This window comes from Triticum aestivum, chromosome 5B (assembly GCF_018294505.1).
Source record: "Triticum aestivum cultivar Chinese Spring chromosome 5B, IWGSC CS RefSeq v2.1, whole genome shotgun sequence".
Taxonomy (NCBI): Eukaryota; Viridiplantae; Streptophyta; class Magnoliopsida; order Poales; family Poaceae; genus Triticum; species Triticum aestivum.
This window is the reverse complement of record NC_057807.1, coordinates 378,826,827-378,841,108: the sequence shown is the minus strand read 5'-3', so window position 1 is coordinate 378,841,108 and position 14,282 is coordinate 378,826,827. Positions and strand designations below refer to the sequence as shown.

At 45.8% G+C, this 14,282-nt stretch overlaps 1 protein-coding gene and 1 pseudogene across 3 annotated transcripts; both read right to left on the bottom strand.

Moving 5' to 3' along the window:
* Nucleotides 1-690: 690 nt before the first annotated feature.
* Nucleotides 691-4,062, bottom strand: LOC123116165 (F-box/FBD/LRR-repeat protein At1g13570-like; annotated as a pseudogene).
* A 2,482-nt stretch (nucleotides 4,063-6,544) lies between these two features.
* On the bottom strand, nucleotides 6,545-9,515 carry LOC123116164 (F-box/FBD/LRR-repeat protein At1g13570). Of its 3 annotated transcripts, none has more exons than XM_044537167.1 (4): nucleotides 8,631-9,515; nucleotides 8,379-8,531; nucleotides 8,004-8,280; nucleotides 6,545-7,162 (listed from the first exon to the last, which is right to left on the bottom strand). In XM_044537167.1, the coding sequence occupies exon 1, from the start codon at nucleotides 9,450-9,452 to the stop codon at nucleotides 8,742-8,744; it is 711 nt and encodes a 236-aa protein (XP_044393102.1). In that variant the 5' UTR covers nucleotides 9,453-9,515; the 3' UTR covers nucleotides 6,545-7,162; nucleotides 8,004-8,280; nucleotides 8,379-8,531; nucleotides 8,631-8,741. The 3 variants fall into 3 exon arrangements, with proteins under 3 accessions (XP_044393102.1, XP_044393100.1, XP_044393101.1); XM_044537166.1 differs by having other exon boundaries at nucleotides 6,546-7,162; nucleotides 7,985-8,280; XM_044537165.1 differs by having other exon boundaries at nucleotides 6,545-8,280.
* Nucleotides 9,516-14,282: the final 4,767 nt, after the last annotated feature.

The following is a 14,282-nucleotide window of genomic DNA, read 5'->3' as shown; positions in this document are numbered from 1 at the left end:
GACAACTCCACTGGAGTACAAGGCCACCCTTGTGGTGAAGATTCCTCTTGGAATATTAAGACCTCCATATCTTGATGAACTATCTTTCTTTGTTATTATTTCCCTTTGAATGTTGTGGATTCAATTGCACCTCTTGTATTGACTCCTGGATATGTGATGTGCTTCGTCTTCTGATTATTGTCCCTTTGGCATGGTTCTCCCTTGTTTCTCCTTGTGTCCATCCTTGAATCCACCTCCAGTTCAATAAGATTGGGGGATCCTCGCGGTTCTTCCCAAATCACAAAGGATAATCACCCCAAGCCCAGATCGTGCGAATATTCTACATGCCACAATGCAGTTGTTGTGTTCATCGAAAAAAAAAGTGTACCCTCTGGAAGGTGTCTTCACCACGTTGCAAATGAGAGCTAATCAAGTAACCATTCATACTCTATCAGTTGTCTCTCTATTTGTCTACTTCACTTTCACAGTCCAACAGAGATGAGCCAGCGGGGCACAAGCGATGTGTGCATGGCCAAAGTGTATATTATACAAACTCAAAAGTCTAGGTTAATTTGATCATCTGTCTCACCAAGTGTCTATTTTTGTGATGTGCATTGTCACGTGTAGTTGAACCTGTAAATTTGAGCTAGAGTGATGCAGCGTATGCAACCCTAGAAGTTTCACTTTAATTCCCTTGACTCATGTACGTAGTAGGCGTAGTACTGCTTAGTTACCACCTCATCTATTAACCGACCAGAAAAGTTTAGCAACGGGGTGCATGTAAAACAACATCTAATCAAGCAAAGCTAAGTCTGCGAAAGTTCTCATTTCTGAAAGAGCGACCCTGGAAGATCATACTACAAAACTTCTCCACGACAGCAGAAGTACCAACAAGATAGGCCAAAACACTGAAGGATACCACGAATTTGTGCCAAACTATCAATGGTACCCAAAATTTCTTTCAGAAGACATAACTACAGTTATCCCTTCGGAAGGCGATTTTCTGGATGTGGCGCATCTGGTCTTCAAAAGACTGCATCGGCCATTACGAGCACTGTGTGTCATTCCAGTGAAAATAATCTACTCCTAGTAAGATCCCGCTTTGCCTGCACAAGAAGAACAGACTGTTTATGCAGCTCATCCCACCAGGAATGAAGCAGATGAAACAAAATTATGCCGCGCAAAACTGCAAGCGAACCACCATAGAGAATAATTTAGCTTAAAACTGTTACGAAAAGAAAAGATGAAGCACAAGCATGGACAAATTCACAGATGCATTAAACCTTATTCACTTCCACCTGATGTTCGCTTTCTGCCAGCCACTAAGCACTGACACCGGCCCCTCTCCTCTGACCACAAAATTGTCTTTTGCTTGCTTTATCTATAAAGCGGGGGAATGCCTCTTTCAGCACTTGTCTTTTGCTTATCTTGAATAATACCATAAGTGAAAACAGAAAAGTAAAGTTGGAATTAGGCACTGCTACTCTGCCCTTTGCTATTTCGTATCATTGTTGATATGCATGGTGACAAACTTCCTGAACTATGTCTAACTGAAATAACAGTGATAGATTCTTCACCAAAAGTGCTCCCAAAACAGTGTACGGTTTAGATTTTCCTTTTCTAAAGGTCTAGAAATATTTGCAAAGTTGCATATCTATGGCCACGAAAATCAGCAACATTATCCAATATACAGAGTTCATCTAGTGGAAGAAAGAATAAACCAGTATCTGAATGGGAGAGGAACACTCGAATATCTATTGTAACCACTGAAAAGGTCATCTTACATTATGGGACAGAGGGAGTATATAGCAGCCCCACTTCTTCACTAGAAGCCACATAAAAGCATGGCACTATAATTTAGCCTAACTCGTGACATGGAGGAAAGTAAAAAAAAGCTGATGTGAAATGCACCAGAAATTTCTGGAAACGAAAAATGGAACGAAATTCTCAAAACCAATAGGTTGAGAAGTACCATGAGACCTAAAATTCAGATTCTTTACCTTTAAATATAACCTTCGCATGAGTTGAAGCTTTTTTGTACTTTTGTAACTTCTTCAGTGCACCCTCATTAGACGTTGCACATTCCTCATCATAACTAATGGATAATGTGCGAAGAAGCCTTGCTTTAGATAGAATAAGCTCCATGAAAGACATTTCATTTGAATGCCAGTGAATACCAGTCATCTTCACAAACTGAAGGTTGGCACACATGCCATCGGTACATTGTGCATCTTGAAACTCTCGATTTGCCTCAAATTTCTGCTCCTCGCCATAATAAATCTTAACAAATATAGGTAAGAAGTCATTCATTGGAAGTAATGATGACATCCTTCAAATACTGTGAATATAAATGATTCGACGTAAAACCAAACATTACCAGTATTTTGAGTCTTTCAAGGTTTGGAGCATTCCTTAGCAAGCAAAAGGTTGACAAAATTGAGGGAAGTTCACAGAAGTGTGTATACAGCGTCAAGTTCTTTAAGTTGACAAAGGTGCATGGAAGTTCCTCTAGCATATTAGCCCCATTTGACTGAAACAGATAAAAGCCATAATGTCAAAAGTTTGGAACTCAGTGCATATCCTTAATCGCTGAACGAATTTTGCATGCTTTACTCATGTCAGCAAAGCTACAGCCACAAGTCACAAAGGATGAACCCAGTTCGGGAATAACTAAAGGAGTTTAGGATGTTGCAATTTACAAAGGCTCTCAACCCCTTGAAACAAAAAGGTCAGTCCAAGTATTTTCTTTCTGGGAAAATGCCACATGATTATAAATATATACAACTCTGTGGCTAACGCAAAGAACATCAATAGGTGTAATTTCCAAGTTAAGTTTCAGACAAGTTGGTTTCTCACTAAATTTGGGGTTTGGGACGCAACACTACTTTGAGGTTGAATCCTGATTGTCCCTAGCAGATCAAATACTTGACAACAATCAAACAGAGGAGATAGATAAAATCCACTAAAATGTTCCACTAGGAAGGTAAGGCACAACAAAGATAAGAATTAGTGGTAATCTTTACATGGCCTAATCCTCAATGTTGTCTCTTGTCTGTAAGGAAATTTAATAACACATGAGTACTAAACTGAGCCCAGATGTTCATTATAAGAACAGATAAAGCGAGAGCATCTGGGTGTACCGGTGGATGACAAGTATATATGCAAAGCTCAGTAACGCTTGCAAGGCTGGAGATAAATTTGGAGAAATCACAGTCCCCACCTAGATAGTCCCATACATCAATTACAGCATAATCGAGGCGCGGAAGATCCCCAAGGTTCCAACCATAATCACAAGCCGAACAAATTTTGAGGAACCGGAGATTGGACGCCTGAATCACCCACTCTTTGAATCTGCCTCGGATATTCACATCCCAAAGTGTCAGTTCCTCGAGCGCTGGTGATGTTGCGATGATCTTCTCCAGCTGGTAATCCCCCTTCTTCTGTAACTGGACGTTGATGAGAGTAAAATTCCTTAGCTCCCGCAAACCATGGAAGCCCGGGGGTAGAGGGGCGGGATGGCGCATCTGAAGAGACTGAGGGAGGTGAGCCTGCCGCAGGTGAAGAGGGAGGAGGGGAGAGCCAGGAAGCCGTCGATGGAGCTGATGTGGAGGGTCTCGACGCCCCGACGGGAGAGGACGAGGAGCCAGTCATGTATGCGGGCTGCGTAGGGCTCGTCGAGGAAGACGCAGAAGCGCCGGACGCGGCCGGGGCAGCGGAGGAGGATGCCGTCGACGGCCCTCAGCCCCTTGGGCGCTCCCTCGTCGTCTTTTAGGTGGGGGAAGTGGAGGTCGAGGGATGGGAGGGCCTCCCATCGGTATCGCCAGGCGCGGGAGAGCGCCGACGTACGAACGGCGTCGCGGAGGTCGAGGCGGGTGAGGATGACGTCGAGGACGTCCGCGGGCAAGGAAATCAGGGCGTCCGCCTCCGCCGCGGCGACGTCAGTCAGCCGACGACGCTTCTTGCAACGGCGTCGTCGCGGGGGCGGCATCTCTCCGGTGATGGCGCGGCGGCGCGGTTCTAGGGTTTTCAGGGGCGGAGCGCCGCTTTGGGGTGGTCTGGAAATGCCGCGCTCTTTTCGTTGCGGCGGGCTTATTTGGCGCGTGACGAAGCGGGACCCAACACTCGTATACATTTCACACACACACACACACACACAAAAACTCGTGTACAGATCAAAGTTTAACGGGAATGTTCCCTAGGAAACGTTCACTAGGAAGTGGGAAGTGGGAACATGTGACATTTCAAACGTAACATGTGGCATTTCAAATGTTTTATGGCAACTTTAGGCGTGCGTGAGATGACAGTTTCTTTACAACGACATGACATTTTTTGGTAAGATGATAGTTTTCGAGATTTCATCCTAGAAAATGCAACGTCGCTCTGAAAAAACAGCCACCCCCTCAGAATTAAAAATGTCACCTACAACGGTCGCGTGTGCCACCCCTCCCTTGCGAACATTCGCCAGTTATGAGTGTTACATTTGATCATATGCAAATTTTCATTTGATTTATTGATCATGCCCTACTTTACTTAAATCAATTTTTAAGTCAGAAGAGCGAACATATGCCATGCGAAAAGACTATTTAAGTCCAGAGCCAATTTCATAGGGTATGTAGAACCGTGGGTCTCTTCCGATTTAAACGAATTTCAAATATATTTTTGTAGGGTTCCAACGTGCAGGGGAATTTTCCTGTAGTCTCTTCGTCAAAAGGAATAGACCGTCCAAAAATCTTACGGGTTAATTATCTACTCTACAATTCCATAGTATTCCTGTGAACTAAGCCTCTAGAATTTTTCTAAACATAACTACTAGTCCCTTCGTACCATAATATATGTCGTTTTAGCAGTTCAATTTGAGCTGCTAAAATGACATATATTATGGTACAGAGGGAGATAACACATGCACTCAACCTCTAGAAATTTTCAATGTTTGCCCTGTGGTGCAACAAAACAACTATTATTAGATAACCCAATATTTTTCTCCCGTGTACAAACATATGTACAAGAATGAAAAGAAACCACATTTAGGAAATGTGCATATACAACACAACCCGGATCTTAAAAGAAACAAGGACACTGTGTTGCACAGTTTTTAACATCTATGCTCCCGTTAATTAAAGGGGGTTAACTAAAGGGGGTTACCACTGTCATTCAAATTATGTTATCATGGTTGCTTACGCAGGTAACAAATGGAATGCATTTTACCGAAAAAGAGTTTTCCCCCGCTTTGTATTCCAAAGCAACGAACACCATACACATAGTATTGCTGGGGCGAGCAGCACAACAAGCCCAAAAAAAAAAGAAAAGAATGCTAACAACGGCGGTTCGACAAAGCATGGATGAACCGCCACCGCTGCGCCCTCCGGAGACACACCACCACCGCCCGAGGCTCCGATCTGCCGCGTACCAAGCGGCACCTTCAAGAAGGAATGCGACGCCGACGACGCTGCCGCCCGGACAAGTCCTAGGGTTTCCCCCGGTACGAGGAGGGAAGTGGAGGATGGCTACCACCAACACCCTCCAAGAAGGAAAGGTGGCACCCGTCGGTGTCACCGCATCGGAGCCGGCCGAACCGGCAAGGATTTCTCCCGCACACCAACCCCACCGCCCAACCGGAGCCGACCAACCAAACCATCGCCCAACACCATGCGCCATTGCGGATGCGCCGCCACCCAAGTTGTCTCACTACGAGCACCAACACGAGGCCAAGAAGGCCGGAGAGAAGAGCCAAGCGACAGGAGCAGCAACGCCAAGGCCGAGCGGGAGGGAACCTCCTCCTCCGCCGTCGTGCGAGAGGCTCGCGCCTCCGGCACAGTCGCGGTTGCCGTCCGGACACGGCAGCGGGGCAAACCAGGCCACCCCAGGCCCGGCCAGGCCCTCAACGGGCCCGCTAAGCCCCGCCGGCCATGCTGCAGCAGGCTGGCGCCGGCGCAGCCAGCACCCCGCCGCTCAGCGCTGCTCCCCCGCCTCTTGGAAGAGTCGCCACGGATCAGCCCCGCCGCCGGCCCGCCCAGGCCCAGATGGGGCCCGTAGGGCCCAGATCTGGGCCAAGCGCCGCCGCCAGGACCCACCGCAGCACCGCCCCGCCGCCAACGACGCCGCCGCCGTCCAGCCGCCCGCCCGCGCCACGACAGGGAACCCCGCCGCCACCCGGTTCGTCGCCGCCTAGGAGCACCCCCCGGTGCAGCTCCGCCCCGCGCCGGAGAGCCACCGGGAGGGGAAGGTCAGGGGGCCGCCGCCACCAGCGACCCCGGGGCCAGGGCGGCCACGGGCGCCAGCGACGGCGGCAGGAGGAAGGGGAGAGGTGGGGACCGGAGGAGGGAGGCGGCGAAGCGTGGCCGGTCACCCGCGGGGGCGACGCGGTCGCGAGAGCGCGAGCGTGTGAGTGATTTGGATGGCCTCAATGGAATGCATTTTCAGAAATTACAAAGAGATAAACCTTAGTACCTTCAAAGGAAAAAGACAAACCTCGATGATAATAAATTACTATACTAGTCATTAGTCTTGAAGTACTGAAATGATAATGATGAAAGGGGTAGATCTCAAATGGTAAAAATGATTCACCCAAAAGAGGAGAACATGATGATCCAACCTGTTCATACTAATAGTAACATACAAGGCTACAAGCTGTTGCTTTTCTCCTGCTCCTTTTAATTTTTCCAAGGCATGTTGCTTCGCTAATGCTATGGGATGGGCAAAGGGATTTGTGCAACACAAGGCTATGAGTTTACTACTCCCTCCCTCCCATAATATAAGATGTTTTTGCAGTTCAAATTGAACTGCAAAAACGTCTTACATTATGGGACACAGGTAATACTGTTTGTCATTGCTACTATCCCACTCGTAAGCTCTTACAAACATTTTCTAAGCAAATTAAACTAATGGTGCACAGCAAGTTTTCATTGGAAAATCACATAGCAAGAGTTCTCTCTTAAGGAGAGTTTTGCAGGTCATACAAGACATAATTATGCGCCAAACGGAGCAGTAAAGTAGCTCATGACGACAACCATTTTCTTCAGGATACATATCTTTAACAGCCCAGCCGCCCAAGGTACATAGTTAGAGAAGATCAAGGGATAAACAGACACCGTCTTACGCAAGTGAGCCATCTGAACGTAATCAGCGCCCATTCCCAGAATTGCATGGAAGACACGTCTCTATCTAGCAGCTCATTTCATTTTACCTGCAAAAGGATAACAGCCACTTTCTGAATTTGTGCAACTCGTTGCAAGATATTAAGCAGGTGATAAAACAGGAGAAAACATAAACTTGAATAAACAACATACAAAGTAATAAAAACGAAGTAGCAGTACGTGTAATAATGAACAAATATGTAATGCATTCAGTGAAGCATGAAGATGAAACTCTCGATTCCCACTGTAATCGACAAGGTGTTGGATCACTATCAACTTTTTGTCCCATGAGATAAATCCATACTGCTTTAGCACAATGCTATCACTCTTTATCCCAATGTGCCTTACTCGAAAGCTAAATTATCACTAAGTGGTTTGTTCTGTGGCCAGTACTGATAATTTGCACTTAATGTTTTGTCCCTACCCTCCCTTCGTAAAGATTAAAGGGACGCTGCTAGAGTTAGGCGGCAACTAAGCTAAAGGCAGATAGTACAAAATTCATGTTCTGTTATGTGATGATAATGGAATCTGGCTACAAGGTAGTCGTTTAGAAAAATGATCAACGACTCAAGTTATCATCCTGTAAAGAAAACATGGGAGTCATGATCTTGTAAAGAAAACCTTGGGTATAGATCCAAACTCATTTTCAAGCTTTCCATGTTCACATGTGATTTCTCTTGACACAAGTGTTCATCCTATTTCCATCAATATTCCCTCCTCTCTGGTATAGACAATAATGGTAGCACATAATATATCAACCCAAGGGCCAATTAAGAATGTGAAACTTGTAAGACACTCCATATATTCTTCAACATAAATATAGGCTAAGGAATACAGATAATTACTGACTGAAGTTCAAGATTTTTTTTTACCGTCAAATTTTTTTTTTACCGTCAAAGAAGACTCGAGCATGGGTTGAAGCCCTTCTATATGTCATTAGTTCACAGAGTGCATCCTCATTTGACTTTGATCTTCTGCAACCAAGACTAAGATGCATTGTGCGAAGAACTGCTGCTTTAGATAAAACGAGCTCTATGAAATACATTTCATTTTGCAACCAGCCAATATTTTTCATTTTCACAGCCTGAAGGTTGGCACAGAAGGCATCAGTCCATTGTGTATTTAGAAACTCTGCATTTGTTTCAGGTGCATCCCCATCACCATAGGTCTTGTAAAATAAACAAAAAATGTTAAGCACCAAAAATAGCAATGATGACCTCTAAGCATAACTACAATAGTTTGCAAGGCGGTGTTCTTATTTCATACCGTAATTTCAAGTTCTTCTAAATTAGGAGTATTCCTTAGTACGCAAAAGGTTAACACAATGGAACGCATCTCATAAAAACGTGTCCAGAGGGTCAAACTCTTTAAGTTGTCAAAGGTAAATGGAAGTGTTTCCAAGAGACCGCCTCCAGTAGACTGTAAAAGAAACAAATATTAAGCATGTGAATCTCAATGCAAAATGTGGATCAGAACTATTCATAATTGGCACTTTTTATGGTAAGAACAGAAAATTACCGATGCGTAGCACGCACACAGAGAGAGAGAGAGCTTCCTAATTTGCGCAAAGCTGGCAAGAAATCCTCTGAAATTGATAGAGCTCACATAGTTTCCCACATCGATGTCGGCTTAATCGAGGTATGGCAGCTCCTTAACTTGCCAGTCATACTCAAAATCAGAATTTATCGTTAGGCTCCGGAGGTTGGCCCCGCGAATCACCCACACATTTGAGTATGGATCGTTCCCACGGATATCCACAAAGTGAAGATTCAGGGTTTCAAGCAAAGGTGACCCGACAAGAATCGCCTCCAGTTGGCTCTCCCCGTTCTCCAGGAATTCGACAAAGCTGAGTTTTAGATCCTTGAGCATGGGGAATCCAGTGAATCCCACCGGGAGAGGCGGCAGGCCGCAATGGCACAGCTTCAGGTGCGTGAGTTGGGCGCATAAGAAGAGGGAGGAGTGGAGGATGAAGGGGGAGGCGCATCGGAGGTTGATGGACTTGACGCCGCGGTCGCAGAGGGCGACGAGCCAGTCATCGACGCGGCCGAAGGAGTGCTCGTCGACGTGGAAGGAGAAGTTGGAGATGCGGCCGGGGTAGCGAGCGAGAACGCGGTCGACAGCCAAGGGGGCCGTGCCGGGGTTGTCGACGAAGGAGAGGCAGAGGTAGGGGAGGGCCTCCCACCGGCGGCGCCAGGCGCGAGAGAAGGCGGAGGTACGGACCGCGTCGGGGAGGTCGAGGCGGGTGAGGATGGCGTCGAGCAGGGGCGGCGGGAGGGACGTCAGCGGGTCCGCCGCCGGCTCGCCAACCCTAGCGCGGCGGGGCGAGGGCTCCGTTGTCATCGCCCCTCCGCCCTGTAGCCTTTGGTTCAGTGGCACAGTTCGCTCGATCGACGAGTGGATCGAACCAGGGGAGAAGGAAATGGAGTTACAAAATCATCCAGAGCAGTATGACGGGGTTAGGATCCTCTACAGTATGTGTTGTACAATCACTGCCATGTGGGACTTGGCCCTACATGTCATCGACACTACAGCACATACGGTACTGCAGAGGATCTTAACCTGTATGACGGGTGGGCTCAGACCTGGAAATGGAGAGGAAATATCATTGCCATTTGTCCAACTCTCAATCAAACATGTCAAATTTTCTTTAGAGAATTGAACATGTGACATTTTATCCGACACACTGGCTAATTGTACATGCTTGCGACGGGGCATACATATTTTAGTGGTTTAACAACAATCATGTCTAACATATACTTTACACCCACCATATTGTACATATTGTAGATTGTGGTGAGATTTGATTTGATTTGAGTATGGGTGGAGAAACACAATGGGAGTTTTGATATACTTGAGGTTTGATAAGATTTGATTAGATTTGATTGAGTTAATACATGACATGATTTTGGTAATATTTGATTGATTTCATGTAGGACATGGTTTCTAGTAGGATAAGAAAATGAATTACCGATTTGTTATAAATAGTTATTCCAAACAGGGGTGTGGGGACAAAAAATAATGAGGGGGTGGGGGAGGAGATGAGGAGAACATACTAACTCCCATTTAATAGTAGAGAAAAGAACATGACGCGTAAGAGGAACCCATGGAGGAAATTTTGTGGCGATGAGCCCGGGGACAACAACCTAACTGGGCTCTAAGATGGCCTCCTTGTGCAGTTTGACAACGAGTTGCAGCAGGAGTTCATCATATGGAGCTAGTTCGTTGGCTCTAATGCTCAGAAAAACAGAGTTTGAAAAGTAGAAGAATCTTGCACTGTTAGCTATCTCAAAGATAGCAACATATCAGCAGAAAAAATTAGAATACTATTAAAAAGATAAATAAGACAAATGATTTTGAATTATGCATGTTACAACCGCTTTATTATCTAACATCTTGTATCATTCATGGATGTGTTTCCGTGACCACGCATAAACATGTTCTTGAAGGTATGAAACCAAGACAAAGTAGCAACATTGATATAGGTATCCTCCGCAAGAAAAGCTCTTCTCCTCCTGTCGGCGCCGCCGCCGGTCTGTCCCATCTCCGATGGCCTCTACGCCATGGAGGTGCGGAGGATCTCGGCCCCCCGCCGGCGGGAGGGATCTCGTTCTCGTTCTTATTAGATTCGGCCTCTTGGTTGGGGCTGTGGGGCGATGGCGACGTCCCTTAGTAGGAATAATGTCTCCCATGCTCTATTCCTTTCCCGATGGTGCATCTAGCATCGTCGGAGGGCGTGTGGAGGTTTGTCTTCGTCGGATCTTGCGGGATTCGGTCGGTGATGGTCTTCGGTGGATCTATTTGGATCCAGTCTTCGTTTAGGAGTTTATAGGTTTGATCCTTCTGATCTACGACTTTCTTCATCGGCGATGGTTGCTACTCTGGTGCGCTGGTCCTATGGGCCTTAGCACGACGACTTCCCGACTGTCTACTACAACAAGGTTTGCCCGGCTCCGGTAAGGGAGCGCGATGACGGCGGCTCGCCTTCGGCTCGCTCCAGTGTTGGTAGTCGTCGCTAGGTGGTCCACAGACATGATTGTAATTTGTATTACCTCTTTTGTTCTTTGTACTGCCGTGATTGAATATGGATAGATTGGAAATTTCTGGCAAGAAAAACATTGATATAGGTACTCCACAATATGAATCCATAAAATTCTAAGAAAATAAAGTTGAGAAATCATGGAAGAGCATACGCTAGGAGCTTTCTCAAATATTAGAGTAGAACAAAATGATTGGGTATTGAAATATGACCTCAAAAATGTGTTTCCGTGCACAAGCACAAATAGTCCTGGGATCGCAACGGCTGTTATGTTTTCATGATAGCTTGTGCTATTGTGATGGTAGGTGGCCGTTGGTCAGATGACGACCCACATAGGTACATGATGGATCGGGCAAACATTCTGAGCCAAGATGAGTCATCTGGGCTAGGCTATCGGCGAACTCCACCCAGAACGGGAACCCGCGAGTCACATCCACATCCGAATCAATGGCGGCGAACATAGCAACCTATAGGCAAAATGAAATTAACATAGTTTGTTTGAACTATTCTTACTGGTCAACCACATTTGCATCACAATTTCAGAGGATAAATACTCTAGTTTTACACTTTTTTTTATTTTGCTAGCCACATGTCCCATGCGGTCTCTAGTTTTACACTTCATGCTTATTAACATTTGCATCAATGTAACTTTGGTTTATCTTATAATGGAGAGAATTAATTGATGGCATAATAATCTGAGAAATTGGAGCTTCGTGAACAAGTGCATTTTCAGAGGCCCAAAAACATACAACGAAAATATAATGATAAATCATACATAAAAAAAGGTCATGGGCCAACTAGTGGCCCTGGTGGGTCTGCGCCTAGTGTAGGTTCCTCCCCTCCTAGGGTGCCTACAAAAGGCACATATAGCCCACATGCACCCCTTGTTGCTCTCCCGGGTGTTTGTCTCTCCTCCGAGATGTGAACTTCATGTCAATATTTTCGGGAGTTTCTCCACCGCCTCTTAGAGGTAGGACCCTAGTTCTATTTTATGCAAGATCTACACCCTTTGACAGGGGGAATTTGAAGCAATCGTCATCACCAACTCTCGTGCATGAAGGGGAACCTCTTCATCTATGTCATCTTCATCATTCCCATCAACAATACCATTGCCCCATTTCCATCTCCATCCATTTTATGTACAATTGGTATGAATCAATTGTCGTTATCAGCTCTCGGTGTACATTGGTGTATTCATAGTTTATGTTGTGTGTTTCATTGGCGAAAGATCTTTACTTCCAGGTTGTCATATTTATCATTATACCTCTTAACATGTTCACCATGATGCTCCACGAGTAGTTCCATAGTGTTCTTGAGGACATGAGAGAAATCTAGTTTTAAGTGTCATATAAGTTACTGGATTATAACAGGAGGCGTGAATATATACCCTAAATGAGATGGCTATGGTTGGGCTTTATGCTTTAATAATTGTATTTTTTTATGCTTGCTGAGAGGATAATCATAAGTATGTGCGAGTCAATGGTTTTGCATCACATATAGTTAGGCTCTATCCACACAACATCGACCAAGCAACAATAATCATTGGAAATAATTATGGAATTAACAACTATGCAATATTCTCATTGTCCTCAAGAATGTTCGATCACCATAAGTAACACAATCGGCTTGTCCTTAGCCTTACTAAGGATTGGGACACTTGTTGTACTCTTTTAAAGTTGTGTTTAATTGCTACTGCACCATCACAAACTACAAAACGTCTACACCTTTTAGCATTTATAGTGAATCCTTGCCATTTTTGCACCTCACAATTCCTTCTGTTTCTCGTAGGATCGACATTTTTTACTTATCAAAAGGATTTACAATTCATCCGCCTACACTTGTGGGTTGTCACCCGCCAAGGGCCCACAAAACACTTACTAACCTATATCATCATGGTGTATGGACCATCAAGGTCAAGCCTCACACGTGATAGATCTTCAGAAAGTAGGCGATCTTTAATCCTAACAAATTTATTGGTTCCTTCACACCTTTAAGGCTCCCAACGACACCTAGCCGACCTAGGAGGCACATACTATCCAAAAGTAGCAATATAAGGTTGTTTGATGATGAATACCTTGCTTATGAGTAACGCCCCGGATACAACTTTCCATATTCGTAACTCCAACTCTTGTCTTTTCCGGAGATGCGATATGATATTTCCTTCGTGGTTGGGTTTTTGTCTTTAGTTTTGCATTTTGTTCATGTCATGCATTTCATCATCGCATCATCCGCATTGCATCCGCATGTTTTCATAAAACCTCGTAGTCGTTCGTAGTTACCGCTTCTCTCTTTGTCTTTGTTGACCTGTTGTCAGATCGCTTGTCCTTGTTTTCCCTCTCGTCTAAATGCCCACCCTCTCTGCACTTTGTTCAGACCCCTCCCGTGCGTACGAAACTTACCTTCTGTCGTTATCGATGGTTCCAGATCATCCCCAAACATCTCTAAAACATCTCCGTTTCATATTTAGACTTTCCTAACCTATCTTTTCTCGACCGTCGGATTTTGATCGGACGATCCAACTCCTCTCTTTTCCCCTTATATATATATATATATATATATATATATATATATATATATATATATATATATATATATATATATATATATAGTCTACCCCTAGTCCATTTTGGACCAAACCCTATTTTCTAGGGATCCTCCTCCCCGCCGCCACTCTCTCTGGTTCCCCTCGGGATCACCAGTGAACCAACCAGTGCCTCCCCTGGTCTCCTCCTCGTTTTCCCCATCAACCCAATCCCCTTCCCGCCACTTGGCGCCACCGCCGCCACATCGCCCCGGCCAATGAGGCGCCGCCACGCCATGGCTGTGCCCCATCGAAGCTTGCAGCTCCTCCGCCAGCCCGCTGCCGCTTTGATCCGGCAGGGAACGGGCACACCGGCGACCTCCTGCAACCGGATCCGGGTCCGCCTCCCTCTGCCCGTCCCTCTCCTTCTCGTATCTCCTTTCTCCCTCACCACTAATTCTCTGAATGTGTTCCCCTGCCACGTCCTTGCAACACCATAGCCGCCCGTCAAGTTCGCGTCCTGGCCCCGATCTAGACCGGATCCCCTCTGCTCCGCCGCCTGGCTGCCGAATCCGCCCCGTTCCGGCCGGTTCCCGCCTACCCCGGCGCCAGG